The 21,378-nt window shown below is 40.4% G+C and overlaps 1 protein-coding gene and 1 long non-coding RNA gene across 52 annotated transcripts in view; one reads left to right on the forward strand and one right to left on the reverse strand.

Annotated features, from left to right (window-relative positions):
• Akr1c13 (aldo-keto reductase family 1, member C13) overlaps window positions 1–21,378 on the forward strand; it is a 32,624-nt gene that overhangs the window by 5,190 nt on the left and 6,056 nt on the right. The window contains exons 1-5 of one of the 2 annotated variants that reach the window (NM_001170342.1): window positions 14,555–14,677; window positions 18,612–18,779; window positions 19,177–19,293; window positions 20,608–20,685; window positions 21,178–21,300. In NM_001170342.1, the coding sequence (NP_001163813.1) occupies window positions 14,594–14,677; window positions 18,612–18,779; window positions 19,177–19,293; window positions 20,608–20,685; window positions 21,178–21,300 (570 nt within the window). In that variant the 5' untranslated portion in view covers window positions 14,555–14,593. Of the gene's footprint in view, window positions 1–14,554; window positions 14,678–18,611; window positions 18,780–19,176; window positions 19,294–20,607; window positions 20,686–21,177; window positions 21,301–21,378 lie in introns of those variants that run through there. The other variant, XM_087591142.1, reaches the window with a different exon arrangement.
• The window catches only part of LOC134482872 (uncharacterized), a 52,020-nt gene continuing 42,178 nt past the window's right edge, over window positions 11,537–21,378 (reverse strand). For 23 of the 50 annotated variants that reach the window (XR_015641767.1, XR_015641746.1, XR_015641762.1 and 20 more), the window contains one exon: window positions 18,939–19,832. This is a non-coding gene — a long non-coding RNA (uncharacterized LOC134482872). Of the gene's footprint in view, window positions 11,995–16,282; window positions 17,726–18,938; window positions 19,833–21,378 lie in introns of those variants that run through there. The other 27 variants (XR_015641793.1, XR_015641751.1, XR_015641782.1 and 24 more) reach the window with 6 other exon arrangements.

A 21,378-nucleotide genomic window follows, 5' to 3' on the forward strand; every position in this document is an offset into this window, starting at 1 on the left:
CCCCACAACAATCACATTCACTGGGGGTTCAGTCTTAGCAGGTCCAAGGGCTTCCCCTTACACTGGTGATCTTACTAGGATATTCGTTGCTACCTATGAGGTCAGAGGCCAGGGTCAGTCCATGTATAGCCTTAGGTAGTGGCTTAGTCCCTGGAAGCTCTGGTTGGTTGGCATTGTTGTTCATAAGGGGTCTCGAGCCCCTTCAAGCTCTTCCAGTTCTTTCTCTGTTTCCTTCAACGGGGGTCCTATTCTCAGTTCAGTGCTTTGCTGCTGGCATTCGCCTCTGTGTTTGCTGTATTCTGGCTGTGTCTCTCAGAAGAGATCTACATCCGGCTCCTGTCGGTCTGCACTTCTTTGCTTCATCCATCTTGTCTAATTGGGTGGCTGTATATGTATGGGCCATATGTGGGGCAGGCTCTGAATGGGTGTTCCTTCTGTCTCTTTTTTAATCTTTGCTTCTCTATTCCCTGCCAAGAGTATTCTTGTTCCCCTTTTAAAGAAGGCGTGAAACATTCACATTTTGATCATCCGTCTTAAGTTTCATGTGTTCTATGCATCTAGGGTAATTCAAGCATTTGGGCTAATAGCCACTTATCAATGAGTGCATACCATGTGTGTTTTTCTGTGATTGGGTTACCTAACTCAGGATTATATTTTCCAGTTCCAACCATTTGCCTATGAATTTCATAAAGTCATTGTTTTTGATAGCTGAGTAATATTCCATTGTGTAGGTGAAACACATTTTCTGTATCCATTCCTCTGTTGAAGGGCATCTGGGTTCTTTCCAGCTTCTGGCTATTATAAATAAGGCTGCTATGAACATAATGGCATCTTTGTTATATCTTGAGGCATCTTTTGGGTATATGCCCAAAAGAGGTATAGCTGCATCCTCAGGTAGTTCAATGTCCAGTTTTCTGAGGAACCTCCAGACTGATTTCCAGAATGGTTTTACCAGTCTGCAATCCCACCAACAGTGGAGGAGTGTTCCTCTTTCTCCACATCCTCCCCAGCATTTGTTGTCACCTGAGTTTTTGATCTTAGCCATTCTCACTGGTGTGAGGTGAAATCTCAGGGTTGTTTTGATGTGCATTTCCCTTATGACTAAAGATGTTGAACATTTCTTTAGGTGTTTCTCAGCCATTCGGCATTCCTCAGCTGTGAATTCTTTGTTTAGTTTTGAACCCCATTTTTAATAGGGTTATTTGACTCCCTGCTGTTTAACTTCTTGAGTTCTTTGTATATTTTGGATATAAGGCCTCTAACTGTTGTAGGATTGGTAACGATCTTTTCCCAATCTGTTGGTTGCTGTTTTGTCCTAACCACAGTGTCCTTTGCCTTACAGAAGCTTTGCAGTTTTATGAGATCCCATTTGTCGATTCTTGATCTTAGAGCATAAGCCATTGGTGTTTTGTTTAGGAAATTTTTTCCAGTGCCCATGTGTTCCAGACGCTTCCCTAGTTTTTCTTCTATTAGTTTGAGTGTATCTGGTTTGATGTGGAGGTCCTTGATCCACTTGGACTTAAGCTTTGTACAGGGTGATGAGGATGGATCGATTTGCATTCTTCTACATGTTGACCTCCAGTTAAACCAGCACCATTTGCTGAAAATGCTATCTTTTTTCCATTGAATGGTTTTGGTTCCTTTGTCAAAAATCAGGTGCCCATAGGTGTGTGGGTTCATTTCTGGGTCTTCGATTCTGTTCCATTGGTCTATCTGTCTGTCTCTGTACCATGCAGTCCAATACCATGCAGTTTTTTATCACTATTGCTCTGTAATAATGCTTGAGTTCAGGGATAGTGATTCCCCCTGAAGTCCTTTTATTGTTGAGGATAGTTTTAGCTATCCTGGGTTTTTTGTTATTCCAGATGAATTTGCAAATTGTTCTGTCTAACCCTTTGAAGAATTGGATTGGTATTTTGATGGGAATTGCATTGAATCTGTAGATTGCTTTTGGTAAAATGGCCATTTTTACTATATTAATCCTGCCAATCCATGAGCATGGGAGATCTTTCCATCTTCTGAGGTCTTCTTCAATTTCTTTCTTCAGAGTCTTGAAGTTCTTATTGTACAGATCTTTTCCTTGCTTGGTTAAAGTGACACCGAGGTACTTTATATTGTTTGGATCTATTATGAAGGGTGGCGTTTCCCTAATTTCTTTCTCGGCTTGTTTCTCTTTTGTGTAGAGGAAGGCTAATGATTTATTTGAGTTTATTTTATACCCAGCCACTTTGCTGAAGTTCTTTTTCAGCTTTAGTAGTTCTCTGGTGGAACTTTTGGGATCACTTAAATATACTATCATATCATCTGCAAATAGTGATATTTTGACTTCTTCTTTACCAATCTGTATCCCCTTGATTTCCTTTTGTTGTCTGATTGCTCTGGCTAGAACTTCAAGAACTATATTGAATAAGTAGGGAGAGAGTGGGCAGCCTTGTCTAGTCCCTGATTTTAGTGGGATTGCTTCAAGTCTCTTTCCATTTAGTTTAATGTTAGCAACTGGTATGCTGTATATGGCTTTTACTATGTCTAGTTATGGACCTTGAATTCCTATTCTTTCCAGGACTTTTATCATGAAGGGATGTTGAATTTTGTCAAATGCTTTCTCAGCATCTAATGAAATGATCATGTGGTTTTGTTCTTTCAGTTTGTTTATATAATGGATCACGTTGATGGTTTTCCGTATATTAAACCATCCGTGCATGCCTGGGATGAAGCCTACTTGATCATGGAGGATGATTGTTTTGATATGCTCTTGATTCGGTTTGCCAGAATTTTATTGAGTATTTTTGCGTTGATATTCATAAGGGAAATTGATCTGAAGTTCTCTTTCTTTGGTGGGTCTTTGTGTGGTTTAGGTGTAAGAGTAATTGTGGCTTCATAGAAGGAATTCGGTAGGGCTCCATCTGTTTCAATTTTGTGGAATAGTTTGGATAGTATTGGTATGAGGTCTTCTATGAAGGTCTGATAGAATTCTGCACTAAACCCGTCTGGACCTGGGCTCTTTTTGGTTGGGAGACCTTTAATGATTGCTTCTATTTCCTTAGGAGTTATGGGGTTGTTTAATTGGTTTATCTGTTCCTGATTTAACTTCGGTAACTGGTAACTCTAGGAAGTTGTCCATTTCCTGCAGATTTTCAAGTTTTGTTGAATATAGGCTTTTATAGTATGATCTGATGATTTTTTGAATTTCCTCTGAATCTGTAGTTATGTCTCCCTTTTCATTTCTGATTTTGTTAATTTGGAAACACTCTCTGTGTTCTCTCATTAGTCTGGCTAAGGGTTTATCTATCTTGTTGATTTTCTCAAAGAACCAACTTTTGGTTCTGTTGATTCTTTCTATGGTCCTTTTTGTTTCTACCTGGCTGATTTCAGCTCTGAGTTTGATTATTTCCTGTCTTCTACTCCTCCTGGGTGTATTTACTTCTTTTTGTTCTAGAGCTTTTAGGTATGCTGTCAAGCTGCTGACATATGCTCTCTCTGTTTCTTTCTGCAGGCACTCAGCGCTATGAGTTTTCCTCTTAGCACAGCTGTCATTGTGTCCCATAAGTTTGGGTATGTTGTACCTTCATTTTCATTAAATTCTAAGAAGTCTTTAATTTCTTTCTTTATTTCTTCCTTGACCAGGTTATCGTTGAGTAGAGCATTATTCAACTTCCACATATATGTGGGCGTTCTTCCCTTATTGTCATTGAAGACCAGCTTTAGGCCGTAGTGGTCTGATAGCATGCCTGGGATTATTTGTATCTTTCTGTACCTGTTGAGGCTCATTTTTTGACCAATTATATGGTCAATTTTGGAGAAAGTACTATAAGGAGCTGAGAAGAATGTATATCCTTTTGCTTTAGGACAGAATATTCTATAAATATCTGTTAAGTCCATTTGGTTCATGACTTCTCTTAGTCTGTCTATATCTCTGTTTAATTTCTGTTTCCATGAACTGTCCATTGATGAGAGTGGGGTGTTGAAATCTCCTACTATTATTGTGTGAGGTGTAATGTGTATTTTGAGCTTTAGTAAGGTTTCTTTTACGTATGTAGGTGCCTTTGTATTTGGGGCATAGATATTTAGGATTGAGAGTTCATCTTGGTGGATTTTTCTTTTGATGAATATGAAGTGTCCTTCCTTATCTTTTTTGATGACTTTTAGTTGAAAATTGATTTTATTTGATATTAGAATGGCTACTCCAGCTTGCTTCTTCTGACCATTTGCTTGGAAAGTTGTTTTCCAGCCTTTCACTCTGAGGTAGTGTCTGTCTTTGTGTCTGAGGTGTGTTTCCTGTAGGCAGCAGAATGCAGGGTCCTCGTTGCGTATCCAGTTTGTTAATCTATGTCTTTTTATTGGGGAGTTGAGGCCATTGATGTTGGGAGATATTAAGGAATAGTGATTATTGCTTCCTGTTATATTCATATTTGGATGTGAGGTTATGTTTGTGTGCTTTTCTTCTCTTTGTTTTGTTGCCAAGACGATTAGTTTCTTGCTTCTTCTAGGGTATAGCTTGCCTCCTTATGTTGGGCTTTACCATTTATTATCCTTTGTAGTGCTGGATTTGTAGAAAGATATTGTGTAAATTTGGTTTTGTCATGGAATATCTTGATTTCTCCATCTATGTTAATTGAGAGTTTTGCAGGATACAATAACCTGGGCTGGCATTTTTGTTCTCTTAGGATCTGTATGACATCTGTCCAGGATCTTCTGGCTTTCATAGTTTCTGGCGAGAAGTCTGGTGTGATTCTGATAGGTCTGCCTTTATATGTTACTTGACCTTTTTCCCTTACTGTTTTTAATATTCTTTCTTTATTTTGTGCGTTTGGTGTTTTGACTATTATGTGACGGGAGGTGTTTCTTTTCTGGTCCAATCTATTTGGAGTTCTGTAGGCTTCTTGTGTGCCTATGGGTATCTCTTTTTTTAGGTTAGGGAAGTTTTCTTCTATGATTTTGTTGAAGATATTTACTGGTCCTTTGAGCTGGGAGTCTTCACTCTCTTCTATACCTATTATCCTTAGGTTTGATCTTCTCATTGTGTCCTGGATTTCCTGTATGTTTTGGACCAGTAGCTTTTTCTGCTTTACATTATCTTTGACTGTTGAGTCGATGATTTCTATGGAATCTTCTGCTCCTGAGATTCTCTCTTCCATCTCTTGTATTCTGTTGGTTATGCTTGTATCTACGGCTCCTTGTCTCTTCCTTCGGTTTTCTATATCCAGGGTTGTTTCCATGTGTTCTTTCTTGATTGCTTCTATTTCCATTTTTAATTCCTTCACCTGTTTGATTGTGTTTTCCTGGAATTCTTTCAGGGATTTTTGTGATTCCTCTCTATAGGCTTCTACTTGTTTATTTATGTTTTCCTGGAATTCTTTCAGGGATTTTTGTGATTCCTCTCTGTAGGCTTCTACTTGTTTATTAATGTTTTCCTGTGTTTCTCTAAGGGAGTTCTTCATGTCTTTCTTGAAGTCCTCCAGCATCATGATCAAATATGATTTTGAAACTAGATCTTGCTTTTCTGGTGTGTTTGGATATTCCGTGTTTGCTTTGGTGGGAGAATTGGGTTCCGATGATGCCATGTGGTCTTGGTTTCTGTTGCTTGGGTTCCTGCGCTTGCCTCTTGCCATCAGATTATCTCTAGTGTTACTTTGTTCTGCTATTTCTGACAGTGGCTAGACTGTCTTATAAGCCTGTGTGTCAGGAGTGCTGTAGACCTGTTTTCCTGTTTTCTTTCAGCCAGTTGTGGGGACAGAGTGTTCTGCATTCGGGCGTGTAGTTTTTCCTATCTACAGGTCTTCAGCTGTTCCTGTGGTTCTGTGTCTTGAGTTCACCAGGCAGGTCACTTGGAGCTGGAAGGTTTGTATTACCTGCGGTCCCAAGGCTCAAGTTTGCTCGTGGGGTGTTGCTTATGAGCTCTCCCTGGCAGCAGCAACCAGGAATATCTGCGATGCCCTTTCCGGGAGCTTCTGTGCACCAGGGTTCCAGATGGCATTTGGTGTTTTCCTCTGGAGTCAGAGATGTGGGCCGAGTGTAGACTCTTCTGATTTCCCAGGCGTGTCTGCCTCTCTGAAGGTTTAGCTCTCCCTCCCACGGGATTTGGGTGCAGAGAACTGTTTATCTGGTCGGTCCCTTCAGGTTTCGGTGGTGTCTCAGATGCAGCGGATTTCCTGCTCCTGTGCCCTTATCCAAGGGAACCCAGAGGCCGTATACAGTTTCCTCTTGGGCCAGGGATGTGGCTAGGGGTGGCCAGTGTTGGTGGTCACTTCCGCTCTGCAGTCTCAGGAGTGCCCACCTGTCTGGGCGGTGAGCTCTCTCTCCCACTGGGTTTGGGAGCAGTGAGCTGGAGGCAGGGAGCACGAGATTGGGACTCCCGCTAAAAACCGGAAGTGTGCAGTCCTAGAGGAATTTTGCCTCTGTGTGTCCCAAGGCCACCAATCAGGTCACTTGCAGCAGAAAAGTTGGTCTTACCTGTGGTTCCAAGGCTCAAGTTTGCTCGTGGGGTGTTGCTTATGAGCTCTCCCCGGTGGCAGCAACCAGGAAGATCTGCGCCACCCTTTCTGGGAGCTTCCGTGCACCAGGGTTCCAGATGGCATTTGGTGTTTTCCTCTGGAGTCAGAGATGTGGGCCGAGTGTAGACTCTTCTGGTTTCCCAGGCGTGTCTGCCTCTCTGAAGGTTTAGCTCTCCCTCCTACAGGATTTGGGTGCAGAGAACTGTTTATCCGGTCAGTTTCTTCAGGTTTCGGTGGTATCTCAGATGCAGCGGATTTCCTGCTCCTGTGCCCTTATCCAAGGGAACCCAGAGGCCGTATACAGTTTCCTCTTGGGCCAGGGATGTGGGCAGGGGTGGGCAGTGTTGGTGGTCACTTCCGCTCTGCAGTCTCAGGAGTGTCCACCTGTCTCAGCGGTGAACTCTCTCTCCCATGGGGTTTGGGAGCAGTCAGGGCCACAATTTCTAATAGTGCCACTCCCTGGGCTAAGCATAAGCAAGCCATAACAGTATGTGTGCCACAACTGGTTATTGAGCCATACTGGTCATTGATATGGTAAATAGGTGTCAGTTAAGCACAACTTTTATTTCTATAATCCTCCCTTTTCAGGACTTCACTCTGAACTGATTCAGAGAAACAACAGAAAGTCTTCTCATAATATTGATTCTTCTGATTCAGGGGAAATTTGTGGCAATCTCTGGTCCAGAGAAATATCTTGATGTGTTTGGAAGTCCCCTGGGAAACCAAACACTCAGCTTCTGGAGTTCAGTATTTCTGCCTTTTCTTCTAGGGTGGACAAGAATGCCCCATTTCTTTTGAATGACCTAGTTCTTTGTGCTATGGCCAAAAAACACAATCAAAGTCCAGCTCAGATTGCCCTTCGCTACCAGGTGCAGCATGGAGAGGTTGCCTGACCCCTACTTATGAACAATAGGAGATAAAAGAGAACATTCAGGTAACATGGAGCTCCCATTCTGCTTACCCTTTGCTTTTAGTTTCACCAGATACCACATATTAATTTTTCTTAATGCCTGTGCCAATAGTGTCATCTAGAAAGTTCTTTCCTGTGCCAGCGAGTTCAAACTAACTTCTCAATTTATCTTATATCTGGTAAAGGGAATCTGGTTTTACATTGAGGTCATTGGTTCACAACGTAGAGAGATTAAAGGACCTTGCAGCATTAAGGCTCAGATAGGATGTCCTTATCAACCCCCTCCCTTCAGGTGTGGAGATCTATGAGGAAGAGGAGGAAGAAAGATCGTAAGAGCCGGAGAGGAGCATGACTTTAAGGAATCTATCTTCCAGACACAAGACTGGTACACGTGTGAACACACAGAGACTGACTGCATATAGAAGACTTGAATAAGTTAAAACAAGACAAAATCCCAGCACTGAGGAGAGGAAATAGACACAAAGTCCTACCCAGAACCAAAAAGCTATCTTCAATCGATACTTGCTGGGAAAGGGGAAATCTATATTCTCCAGTTGAATATCACCTGACTAACCACACTCCAAAGTAGTCCCCATGCCTAGGTAGTGTTGGCCAAAACAAAATGGCATCCATAATGGATGCCATGTTTTGTTGTTGAGTGTGTGTGTGTGTGTGTGTGTGTGTGTGTGTGTGTGTCTACATGCACACATGTATATATTTTTTCTGATAGTTTTGTATTGTTAATTTTTGTAAAAGTTTGTTTGTCCCTTTTTTTCCCCACTCTGGACTTTTTTTTTTAATTTTTAATTTCGATGAGAGAGAAAGAAAATGAAAGAACATTAATTTGGGTAGGTTGGTAGTGGTGATGTTCCCTAAGGAATTAGAAGACAGAGAAGAATATGATCAAAACACTGCATGAAAACATTTTAAAATATTTTTTAAAAATATAAAAGACCAGACTTTTACACAGTACACTTGCTTTCCACACAGAGTCTGAGATTTTGGCAGAAGTTAGGCACACAGTGCTCACATGCCTAGTTTCAAACAAAAGACACGTGAGACCCTACTGACTTTTCTCTGTGGACATTTAGCATTCTCAAATGGTGACTATGGAGGATAAAGCAGATTGTTTTTTATGTCCTCAGAAAAGAACTGAGTGCTAGTGTCTCACCTGTTCAGTGTTCATATCCATATCTCTTTATTTCTTAGACTTTATAGTGTTCTTTCATTGAAAACCTTTATATCAAAAATTTTAAGCCTTGGTAACAGATACTTACAGTAAATACTTGAATGTATGTCTATGTGGATGTCTTGAAGTTGATCATCAACTAGTGGTCCTTTAGACTGAAGGACTTCTAAGAATGGAAAACTCATGATTAACTCTCCCAAATGTCCCTCTGAACTAGGATTTGGGTCATTTGCCAGTATAGAAAAACTCAAAGAAAGCAAAGATACTGGGAAGGTCATTGCATGTGGCATGAATCACCCAGTTCAGTGGGTAAAAGCACATTTTGATTCCATCCCAAGAGTACAATTGGATCCCAAGAGTAGCTGAGATGTTAATAAGTTAGCTACTTGTATTGACTTCTGACGCAATGATCCTGCTCATGCATTAAATGAAGAATAGATTGGTTGGGCCATTGGCGCAAAGTGGCAGATAATGGGAGAAAAAGTGAAGACACATTCTGTACTTCGAATGTTGGTATACACTGTGTGTTTATGTACCCATGTATAAAACATGATTTCGCCAAGAAAAAAATTATAGTATTAGATCTATAGTTTTTGGTGAGTTTCGGTTTTTGGTGTAAACTTAATTCAAATATATTCATTTATTTTAAATGTAGAGTTTAATAAGGAATCCTAATAACTGTTTATGTGTTAAAATACAACTCATTTAAGTTCTCTCTCATTTTAAAACTGTATTTCCTAGAAGGCAATTTATTTGAAGACTTTCCACTTTAAAATTTGTTAGCAAATGTTATCAGTGAGTCTTCTGTCTTGCAGACACAGAGGCAGTCCCCAAAGTTATCCTAATAGGCATTCTTTGTTTCCAGCTAGGAATTTATTGTCAAAATGCTTTAGTATATTGCTAACCAGTAAGTAAATGAGTAGGGCCCAGCATCATTTTCTACAAGTGCATTAGGGATGTATCCAAGAATAACTGTTAGAAGGAAAGGGGCTGCCATATGAGATCTCCTTTCTCAGTCTTCATTGCATGGGAACTTTTCCCATATGTAGTACTGAAAATTTCACATCATGAATAACTTTGTCCTTCACAGAAGCAAATCAAGGATTACTGCTTACATGTACTGAAAGTTGTCCTGTTTGTGACATGTTAAAGTATGCCTCACAACAATTTATTATATCTAGCTTAAATACTTTAATTTTCTGCTAAAAAAAACAACTAAAACTTAACCAAACCAAATTGTTGATGAATTATGTGACTTGACACTCTCTTCTTTCAGGTTTAGTATTTTACTTTACTTTGAGTTATTGGCAATCAAATTGCTGTTATGTTGTAGAGTCCTTTTAGTCACATATCATCAGTTATAAATATCTCTTGCTTATGTTTAGGTCTTTCTCAGGATTTGAGAGACTTTTTGCTGTTTCTTCATAGAATATATTTTCTATGATCACAACTTGTTATTTGTGTCCCTCAGAGATATAGTAATGGACAATACATATGACCGTGTGTGTGTGTGTGTGTGTGTGTGTGTGTCTGTGTGTGTGTGTCTGTGTGTCTGTGTGTGTCTGTGTGTGTCTGTGTCTGTGTCTGTGTCTGTGTGTCTGTGTCTGTGTCTGTGTCTGTGTCTCTGTGTGTGTGTGTGAGAGACAGAGACAGAGACAGAGAGAGACAGAGGCAGAGAAACAGAGAGACAGAGGGACAGAAAGAGACAGACAAAGATGAATGTAGAAGCAAGATGTCAAGGTGTTTGTCATTTTTAAAGCTCTACCACCTTTCTTTCATCCTTTCTTATTGGCCTGGAATCTCCAAATGAGACCAGGCTGATTGGAAAACCAGTTTTCAGGTGTCCTTCTATATCTGCCTCTAGAGTACTGTGATTATATGTAGATGCTTTCACCTAACTCTTTTTTTGTCACAGTCATTACTCAAAACAGAATAGCACTTAACTAATGTGCTTAACTTAATGTGTCTTAACTCTGAGGTGAAGAATGCCAGTAAAGGTATACAAACATATATCTTCTTGTTATTCAATAAGAAACTACAGACACATGCCTCACTGTGGTCAGGTCACAGGGCAGAGCAAAGATCATACTGTGGTCTGCAAGTTTCCTCTGAACTCCAGTTGATTTCACTCTTCCCAAAGACTTTCCATGTTAGCTTGGAAAAGTTGTACTGCTAGGCAGGTATTTGAAACATCTGCCTTAAAAAATAATGTTCATGCCACAAACAATAGGATTCAGTCCATTAATAGGCTCATTCTCTTTGCTGTTTGAGAAGGGATAGGGAAGAATCAGAATGTTTCCTAAGTAAAGGAATCACCAAAAGGTTGAGATTAGCTAGGAGTCACCAAGCAGTGGAAGTGGAAAAGCCAGATCCTGCAGGAGCTTCAACTGAGATCCTAACTGTAGTACTCTCCTTTCTCACCCTGGAGGCACATGGAGGAGAGGGCTGTGAATGAGAAATGATACATGCTCCCATATGAGAAAAGTGAAGTCTTGTCTCGCCTGGACAGATATGATCGTTTTCACTATCTTATTCATTGAAGCTCTTCCCATTCACCATGTTGTAATTAGTAGCACAAAATCATGTGGAGTGTGAGCCTTTTGGTAGTGACATTTAAGATTGGCCTCTCTAGGAGATATGGAATATCCACATTCACTTCCAAAGGAAACTATACTCTGTCTATCTATCTCTCCCAAGACAACCAAAAAGTATATCATGGTACAATTAAAAAGAATTTTCACGTGTGCAGAAAGTGGATTAGCTTAAGTTTCCCTCAGTAGGGGCAGGTCCAAATAATATGTGGCATACATGTAAACAAATGCAACATTACTAAGCAACAACAGAATGAACTGCAGGTACTTTAAGTCACATTAATGGATCTTACAAATATGCTGCACAGCAGAAACTAGGCACAAATGAAATATAACTGATACTTTTAATGGTTCTTTAAAATACCATAGTTTATTTATTAATGTTCATTAGTTTTTCACTTTACACACTGATTGAAACCTGCACCCTTCTCCCAGTCTACCCACATGTAGCCACTTCATGTGTCCTCTTCCACTGAGGCCAGACTAGGTGGCCCAGTTAGGGGAACAGGATGCACAGGCAAGCAACAGTTAGGGACAGCCCCTGGTACAGTTGTTGGGGAACCTGCATGAAGACCAAGTTGCACATCTGCTATGTGGTGGGTGGTGGGAACAAGTTCCCAGGCAGGCTTGCTCTTTGACCGGTAGTTCAGTCTCTGGGATTCCCCAGTGTTAAGGTTAGTTGACTCTTTTGGTCTTCTTATGTAGTTTCTATCCTCGCTGGGTCTCTCAATCCTCCCTTCAACTCTTCCAGAAGACACCCTGAGCTCCAATATGGACGGAGCCTCTCAGAGGACAGCCATACTAGGCTCATATCTGCAAGCATAACAGAGTATATTATACAGTGTCAGGGATTGGTGCTTGCCGATGAGATGGGTCTCAAGCTAGTCCAGTCATTGCTTGGCTAGTCCCTCGGTCTCTGCTCCATCTCTGTTCCTGCATGTTTCGTAGGCAAGACAAATTTTGGGTTGACGTTTTTTAGGTGGGTATTTTTATGTGAATTTTTATGTGAATAGATACTTTGCCTCCTGTGTCTGTCAACCACATGCATGTAGTGCTCATGAAGGCCAGAAGAGGGCAATAGGTCCCTGTATAAAAGAACTTTGTAAGCCACCAAGAAGTTTCTGGAAACAAAGTTGGTCCACTGGAAAAGAATATGATGTTCTTAAGAGTCAAGCAATCTCTTTTGTCCTTATGTACTTCTTAGTAAACACCTTCTTCAGATTCCAAATTGATAGACATTAATTCTAGAATATTGGATAGCCTACAGAAAAGTTATTAATAACAGTAATTGTTTCTTTGAAAAATGTTTTATAAATTTCAGGCTGCCTTGTATGTAATGCACATGAGATGGCAACTTGATATTAAAAATTATCATGTATTCTAGTCCCATATGTGTTGTTTTAGTGGAAATCTATGCATTCTAGGTTTAATTGAATAAAAAACCTTTAACATCAATACTTTCTTTATATTTATTCTCCCACTCTAAATTTCATAGTAATTTGATTATTTTCAAGTTCGCTCTTTTGTAATTAATTGTAGGATGAGGACATAAATTATAAAATATTGATCTACCATTTAACATCTTATCATAGTTATCTAAAATCAGGGACTGGAGAAATGGCCCAGTGGTTAAAAGCAAAGTCCTGGGACCAATGTTTGTATCCCAGCACCCACATAAAAAGCTAGGTTTCACATGAATACTGGTTATTACATCATCAAGTAATTAAACACGTTCTTCTGGTATACCCAGCATATATAAACACAAGTATTTAATATTTGAAGCAAATATTTTAAATTGGTCTAAGAAATGAATGCAATAGTAATGTTTAAGCCGTGTTTCATTTTGTAGGAAAAAAATTCAGTAGCTGCCAACTGTTTATGAACCAGTAAGCACTATTCTGTGCTGTCCCCTTTACTATGTCTTTCAGGATTACACTTCTGAAAATGACAATAGAAAAATTCAGGAAAAAAATTGCAGGGAGAAGAATAAGGATTTCAAATTTAATTGTTGATCTCTTTTTTATTTTTATAAAATTCTGAGAAGACTAAATTTACTTCATGAGGTATTGTTTCCTGTAATTAATTTATTTATTCACTTCACATTTTGATTGCTGTCCCTGCACCCTAATCCACATAACCCCACGCCAATCCTTCACAAAGTCCCTTTTCCCTCCTCTTCTCTTCTGAGAGGGTGAAGGTACCCTGGTATCCCCCAACCCTGGCACATCAAGTTTATACAAGGCTAGGTGCATGCTCTCCCACTGAGGCTAGACAAGGTAACAGTTACAGGGACAGATTCCACAGAAAGATCACAACTTTAGGGGCATTCGTCGTGTTCCAGTTATTGGGGGAACCACATGAAGATTGAGTTGCACCTACTACATATGTAGGGGGGAGGGGCTAGGTCCAGCCAGAGTATGCTCTTTGGTTGGTAGTTCAGTCTCTGAAATCCCCAAGGGTCCGGGTTTGTTTGTTTTCTTGGTCTTAATATAGAGTTTTTATTCCCTCCAGGATGCTTAGTCCTCCCTTCCAACTCTTTCACAAGAGTGCCTGAGCTCCATACAATGCTTGGCAGTGGGTCTCTGAATCTGTCTCACTCACATGCTGGGGTAAGCCTCAAAGACATCAGTTATGGTGGCTTCCTGTCTGCAAGTGTAACAAATTATCTTTAACAGTGTCATAGATTAATGCTTGCCCCTGGGATAGCTCTCAAGTTGTGCTGGATATTCCTTGGCCATTCCCTCAGTCTTAGTTCCACCTTTGTCCCTGCATTTCTTGCAGACTGGACAAATTTTGGGTTGAAATATATGTGGGTGGTTTATGTCCCTGTCACTTTAAGTGCTCAGTGTGGCTTCTCTGTTCTTTATGTTTATATAGCATGCAGTAGCTCATTATTTTCAGTGATTCATGATTATGTAGAGGCTTCATCATGGCCAAATGAAAATAAGTGTATTCAGTATTAAAATTATTCATCCAATCTCTTCTCTAATAATATATAGTATATGAGATAAAAAGGAGAAAAACTGCAGAAAACAAAGGCTTTATCATTATATAGTACGTTATTTTAAGTTAATCCTTCATATGAGAATGAGTAACTTTTTACATGTGGAATACTGCTTTAAATTTCTGACTCCTCCTTTCTGTTGGCTGTCCATTAGACAGACAATCGTAGTATTCAAACAGTTGGCACACAACAGTACTGTTAACCATTAGCCAGACAGTAGCACTGATTAATCATTAGCTAGGGAATAAAGATGGTTAAACATTAGCCAGTGAGAAGGCATGGCTAACTTCCAGAAAGGGAGTGTCACTTGTTAAGCATTAGACAGGAAGTTGATATATGACGTTTATCCACTTCCCCTTCAGGGCACCAGAAGACTTAGGACGTGCTTAGCCAGGGGAGGGAGAGACAATGAGCTCCAAACAGCACTGTGTCAAACTAAATGATGGCCACTTCATTCCTGCCCTGGGCTTTGGCACCTATAAACCCAAGGAGGTAAGAATACAGGCCTCTCAGTATCTCCAGGTTAAAGCTAAGCCATTTACAAGAGAGCAGATACTTAGATTTGCTCTGCATCAGGGTCCAGTTGTGTCCCGACTTGTTGATTATTCTTGTTAAATAGAGCTTACAGCAAGAGCTGCGATTGGTGGCTGTGGGTAGGAGACTGAGCTGGCTCCCTAGGTAGGGTGCATCAGGATTCAGGCAGAAGAACAGGATCTATATTCATGCCTGCTCTTCTCTAAGGAAAGATCCCTGCTCCTGGTGAGTCAGTAGGGAGACTAGCTTAATGGGCAACAAAGGGAAGGCCAAACTCTTAAAACATTTTCTCTGATGGTGCGTTCTAGTTCAGCATATAGTGGAGGTACAGGGTACATGCCTCAGTGGCATTGGGACATTAGCTCTAATTCAGTCAGCAACTTCAGGGACACGGAGAAAGTTTGTTTACCGTCCCTGCTATTTTGGCTGTGAGTGGGGAATCTGGGTTTCTCACGATGTGGCTGTGTTCTTTTCCTTGGATTTACTTGTCTGGCTTAGGCCTGCCTGTGAGTTTACTGTTCTCATTTGGGACCTGCCATCTGTAAGAGTGAACTTGGCTGTGAGCTCTGGGCTTAAAGGGACAGACCCGTGACCTAGCAATTCCAGACACTATGCTTTTCCTATGGCCATGTTTCACAGCTTCATAGAGAAGAAAGTCACCAGATTGCCTATCAGCATTCTTGGCTGCAGTATCAGAGGGGAGTCTCTGTGTCCACAACCTATGACACCGTTTTTCATTGCAAAAAGGCAAGATGCAGGGAAAGGAACATCATAACTCTGGGTGGCATCCTGTAGATCAGTGGTTCTCAAGTGTGGGTTGCAAACCCTTTGGACTTTCACAGAATTTGCCTATAAGATATCCTCGTTATCAGATATTTACCTTATATTACATAATAGTAGCACAATTACAGTCATGAAGTAGAAACAAAATTATTGTATGGCCAGCGATCACCGTGAAATGAGGACTGTATTATAGGGTCTTAGCATTGGAAATTGGGAACCTCTTCTGTAGAGTAATGCATGAAGCAAATATTTGAGAAATACTTCGGTTTGTTTCAGTGTAGCCATCAGCATCTCACAGTGCAGGTTCTACCAGAACTAAGTGAGGTCTGCCATGTCTAACTCTCAACTGTGGAATACTTATTGGTATTTATAATGCATCATTTTGATGGGGAGAAGGAGGACCCAGTAAAGATAATTATGAATTATTTGTATTCATTAGTGTATGTTGGATTTAGAGCATGGTTGTCCTCAGTACGAAAAACATCATGATGGAATGTTTGCTAACCTGGAAGGACCTTCTTACTTTCTAGTCCTCATAAGACCATTTTATTGTGTGCTAAAGGACTTTCCCCTTGACTTCAAATTTATCCATCTCCTTCCTGTTTGACTCCAGAGTAATCTGGAGATATGAATAGGATTTGTTAATTTTGCAAAGTTGTAAAAAAAAAAAAAACAGGTCAAGGCCACTACTGGAGCCTCAGGTTGATCACTCACAGGATGGCCTTATTCTTGGATAAGTCCAGGCCGCTTTCCAGAACTGGTGGTAGAAACCAGAATTTTAGTCACTGTTTTTATTGTGAAAAGATAACTGTAGAGATTCTTTAAAAGATCACAAAAGTTACCTTGATTGACTTTTCAAACCCCTGTAAGCATTGTATGATTGTACATGCATTTGTGTGCTTATAAACAACGTATGAGGAGCTTGACATCAAAGCGATCCTCCACTGCTCTCACTTTTGTTTCTTCCTTCTTTTTATTGGATAAAATTTTTATTTATTTGCATTTCAATTGTTATCACCTTTCCTGGTTTCCCATCCATAATCCCCCTTTACCATCCCCCCTTCTTCCATGTGCGTACTATTCCACCCATCTACCCACCCCTACCTGCCTCCCCACCCTGACATTCCCCTACACTGGGGGTTCCAGCTTTGGCAGGACCAAGGGCCTCCCATTGGTGCCCAACAAGGCCATCCTCTGCTACATATGCAGCTGGAGCCATGGGTCTGTCCATGTGTACTCTTGGGTAGTGGTTTAGTCCCTGAGAGCTCTGGTTGTCTGAACGGATGTGCAAGCCCATAAAAAAAGAAAAAGAATACCGACCAACATTGCTCTCGCTTTATTCTTGTGAGGTCGGGTCTCTCACTGAGTGTGTAAATCAGTGAGTCAGCTCTCCTGGCAGGCCAGTGAGCTCCAGGGCTCACCCTGATGCTTCCCCCTCAAGCACTAGGACTGCATGCCTTACTCTGCTTTACCAGAGTCCTGAGAGTCTCAACTAAGATTCCCATAGTTGTTTGCAAGAGTGTGGCTGAGTGAGACATCTCCCCAGCTCACACCCTAAACCTTTAACAAAAGCCCAGTCATATCATTAGCCAAATATGGCAGCCAAGGAAATAATTTTAGATTTAATTCTAATCATGTCTTTATTTTTCATTTTTTTAATCATTTCATTCATTTACATTTCAAATGATATCTCCCTTCTCAGTTACCCCCCCACATACCCCCCACCCCATCCTCCCTCTTCTCCCAACCTTTTGTCTCTATGAGGGTGCTCCCCCACCTAATCACCCACTACTACCTCACTGTTGTAGCATCCACCTTCAAGAGCATCAAGCCTTTAAAAGACCAAAGGTTTCCCCTCTCATTGATGTCAGATGAGGCCATCCTCTGCTACATATATATCTGGAGTCATGGCTTCCCTTCCATATATATTCTTTGGCTAAGGGTTTAGTCCCTAGGATCTCTGGATGGTCCAGTTATTTGATATTGTTCTTCCTATGGAGTTACAATTCCCTTCAGCTTCTTCAGTCCTTCCCCTAACTCTTCTATTGGAGTCCTTGGGCTCAATCCAATGGTTGGCTGTGAATATCTGGATCTATACTGTTCAGGTGCTGGTAGAACCTCTCAGGGAACAGCCTTATCAGTCTCCTGTCAGCAAGTACTTCTTAGCATCAGCAACAGTGTGGTGGTTTGGTGTCTGTGGCTGGAAAGATGGTAATCATGTTCCTTTAAGACAAGTAATCTTTGGTTAAAGAGGCTGACATTGCAAATGAAGAATGTCCAATATGATGTATGCAAGTTAATTTGAATAAGGATATATTCATAGGGGAGGATTTTGTATGCCTGAATTTATGTCTGTCTGACAAAGCGAAGGGATATATAGAAACACTAACATAAGACATTTTTTCTGTCCAAGTCCCTCTTATTAACCTGGCCTTGCTTGGAATCCGTGATCTTTGCTTTCTCATCCTTTTGTAACAGAGTCTTAGCTGGGAGCAAGAAGGAGTGTCTGTGTAATTGTGTCCTGCCCCAAGCAGGCTTCCTTGTGCTCAGTTTGCTGAGTCATCCTGCTACATACGTTTAGTGTGACTTTCTAGCAGGCCACTGAACTCAGGGTGAGCATCCATCCGTTCCAGTAAGTAGCCAGGATTGCACAGGTATAAGGAGGTTCTTGGATGCAAAAGTCTTGCATTAATTAAAAAAGATCCCATGAAAGCAATTTTGTCTAATTAGCTTGAACATGGGACAAATTATGGGTAAACATTGGTTCTGTAAAGATACTTTTCTGTGACAATTACAATATCTCTGGAGATTTCATTGTGTTTTATAGAATAGGATGTGGGGTTGGGGATTTAGCTCAGTGGTAGAGCGCTTGCCTAGCAAGCGCAAGGCCCTGTGTTCGGTCCCCAGCTCCAAAAAAAAAAAAAAAAGAAAGAAAAGAAAAAGAATAGGATGTGGGAATGAAAGATTGGGGTATTAGACTCTTCCTAGTCATCTTAGGAAGACTTTAAAAGACAAAGTTCGTTCTAGTATAACAAGCTCCCATCTAGGCTCTCTTCGAGCTATCTCTCAGAATATGCATCTCTAAATACATCCTTCGGTTCCTCCCTAGGTTCCCAAGAGTAAGTCACTGGAGGCTGCACACCTGGCTATAGATGCTGGGTACCGCCATATTGATACTGCTTATGCATACCAAATAGAAGAGGAGATAGGACAGGCCATTCAAAGCAAGATTAAAGCTGGGGTTGTAAAGAGAGAGGACATGTTCATCACTACAAAGGTATAGTATACAAGTATGCAAATGATTAAAACATAGTAAAACAGAGGAAATTATATTACCGAATCAGAAGTTGGTTAAAGGTGTCAATTGTATACATGAATAAAGGAAAGTGAAGGCAGATTTAACTCTATATAAAATTAATTTAGTTATTGAACATTATTTTATTAGTATGGATTTTATTTCTTAAGTAATTTTTACATTGTTTAATAAATGAACAAACATTAACCCTAAAATTGTAGCTGAGTTCTCATTGCTATGGAAGAGTCAACACTGAGTTTACAGGAATGCTTATAAATTTCATTCAAATACAGAAAATATTTCAGCATCAGGATAAATGACTATGCATATTCAGGTGATTTATTAATCTAGTACAACTTCCATTCTTCCACATCTGTAGCTTTGGTGTACTTGCTTTCGACCAGAGCTGGTCAAGCCTGCTTTGGAAAAATCACTGAAAAATCTTCAACTGGATTATGCCGATCTTTACATTATGCATTACCCAGTGCCAATGAAGGTAGGTGATTGCAATTGTCAAATGTACACATCTTTTCAGAAGGACAGGAATATCATCTTTATGAATGATTGAGATAAATTTCTTTTATAATTTTATACAAAGTTAACTTATGGGCTACTAAACTATACAGTAAGTTCCGCAGTCTATATTGGATAATGAAATGAGGTGCACAAGCAATGTCCAGAATCACAGATTAGAAGTAACTTCCAGGAAAACTTGTATTACACATCTTTTGCATTTGCATTACTAGATGTTTTCATAGGTCCTGTTCTTGTCTCCCTTCTTGGTGATGAAAGTGGATTCAAGACGGTTTCAGCTTCAAGGTCATTAACACTTTGTAGCTTTTTGGCATCTGCTCTTACAGAAATCTATCCTGTGTAAGGTCCCAATTGGCCATCCTTGGCTCACATGCCTGTCTCTCAACACATATGTATTCATGTTTATTACTAATCCTGGGTCGGGAGTGATATAAATTCTTGCTGTACTTAAATGCTCTGCAATGACCGGATTTCCCAGGAAACATGGAGCCTTTTCTTTTTCTAAAGGAAAGAAGAGACAAGAGAATAGAAGCCAAATAGGAGGTCTCATTCAGTTATTCAAAAATATTATTTAGGTGTAGACCTTATATGCACATATGTGTGTGTGTCTATGTGTGTGTGTGTGTCTGTGTGTGTGTGTGTGTGTGTGTGTGTGTGTGTGTGTGTGTGTGTGTATGTAACAGTTAAAGAAAGAGAGGCCATGGGTTTGAGAGACAGTAAGGACATGCATGGAAGGGATTGGAGGGAGGAAAAGGAAGAAGAGAAATGATTAACTATGTTATAATTTCAAAATTAAAATTATTACAAGAAAGAAAACATTTAATTATTGATCCAATTAATAGAGGTGAATGCACCAGACCAGGCTTCCAAAGATAATGCAAGTCTACATGCATATCAGTGTTTAACACAGTATACAGACTGATGCCTCACTCACTTATGGCTGCTTACTGTCTTATTTCAAAGATATTCCTTAAAAATTTTTAAAGAGCATATTTTAGTTTCTCGTGAATGGGAGTTGTTCTTGCTTGGATGTCTATTCCTTATGTGCATGCCTGGTGCATGCGAAAGCCAGAAGAGGGCATTGGATCCCATGGGACTGGAATGACAGATGGTTGTGACCAACTATGTAGGTTCTGGAAATTGAATCCATGTCCTCTAAAAGAGCAGCCAGTGGTCACTGGACTATCTCTCCAGCTGCTCCAAGAGAGTCTCAAACACATTGCTGTAGACAAGATACATGTTTTGTGAGATTGTTTTAAGGTTGCTTCTCTTTCAGTCAGGGGATAATGATTTTCCAGTAGATGAAAAGGGGAAAAGTCTATTGGACACTGTGGATTTCTGTGACACATGGGAGGTGAGTACTTCTTAAAACAACAGTAAAACAAGTGGATATAGGGAGAATCAGCTCATTTTTTCCTTGGGCAAAGAAATTCACTTTTACTCATAAATATTTTCTGGAGAAGAGGGGGAATTCATTCCTAAAATGTAAGGGGGTGAAATGAAGAAGGGTACAGGGCAAGAGGCATCTGGGTACTTTGCCACCTTATATACTAATATCCATGAAGTCTAGTGATATTGCAGAAACTCCTCTTTGGATGACACCTTCTGCTTCATTATCGCCTTATCTTGACCTCTTTGGATTTAAATCCACTGATCACCTGGGCAATACCCTCCTCCCAGCATTAGTGCCTATGATCAACTTAGGGTCTTTTCACACTGGCAAGTGTTCTACCACCGAATCATATGTCTAAGTCTGGATAATTTTTCCTGTAACTGGTCAACATTCTCTTTATATCCACGCGGTCAATCATAGGGATGATCATTTATTGCCCCTTCTCCTCACCAGATGTTGGAGAAGTGTAAGGATGCAGGGTTGGTCAAGTCCATTGGTGTGTCCAACTTTAACCACAAGCAGCTGGAGCGACTCCTAAACAAGCCAGGACTGAAGTACAAACCTGTCTGCAACCAGGTGAGGATCCACATCCCCTCTCCATCCTCACTTCTGTACTACTGATGCCCATTTAGTTCCCCTATGTCCAAGTGTCCT

This window comes from Rattus norvegicus, chromosome 17, assembly GCF_021556685.1.
Source record: "Rattus norvegicus strain SHRSP/BbbUtx chromosome 17, alternate assembly SHRSP_T2T, whole genome shotgun sequence".
Lineage (NCBI taxonomy): Eukaryota > Metazoa > Chordata > Mammalia > Rodentia > Muridae > Rattus > Rattus norvegicus.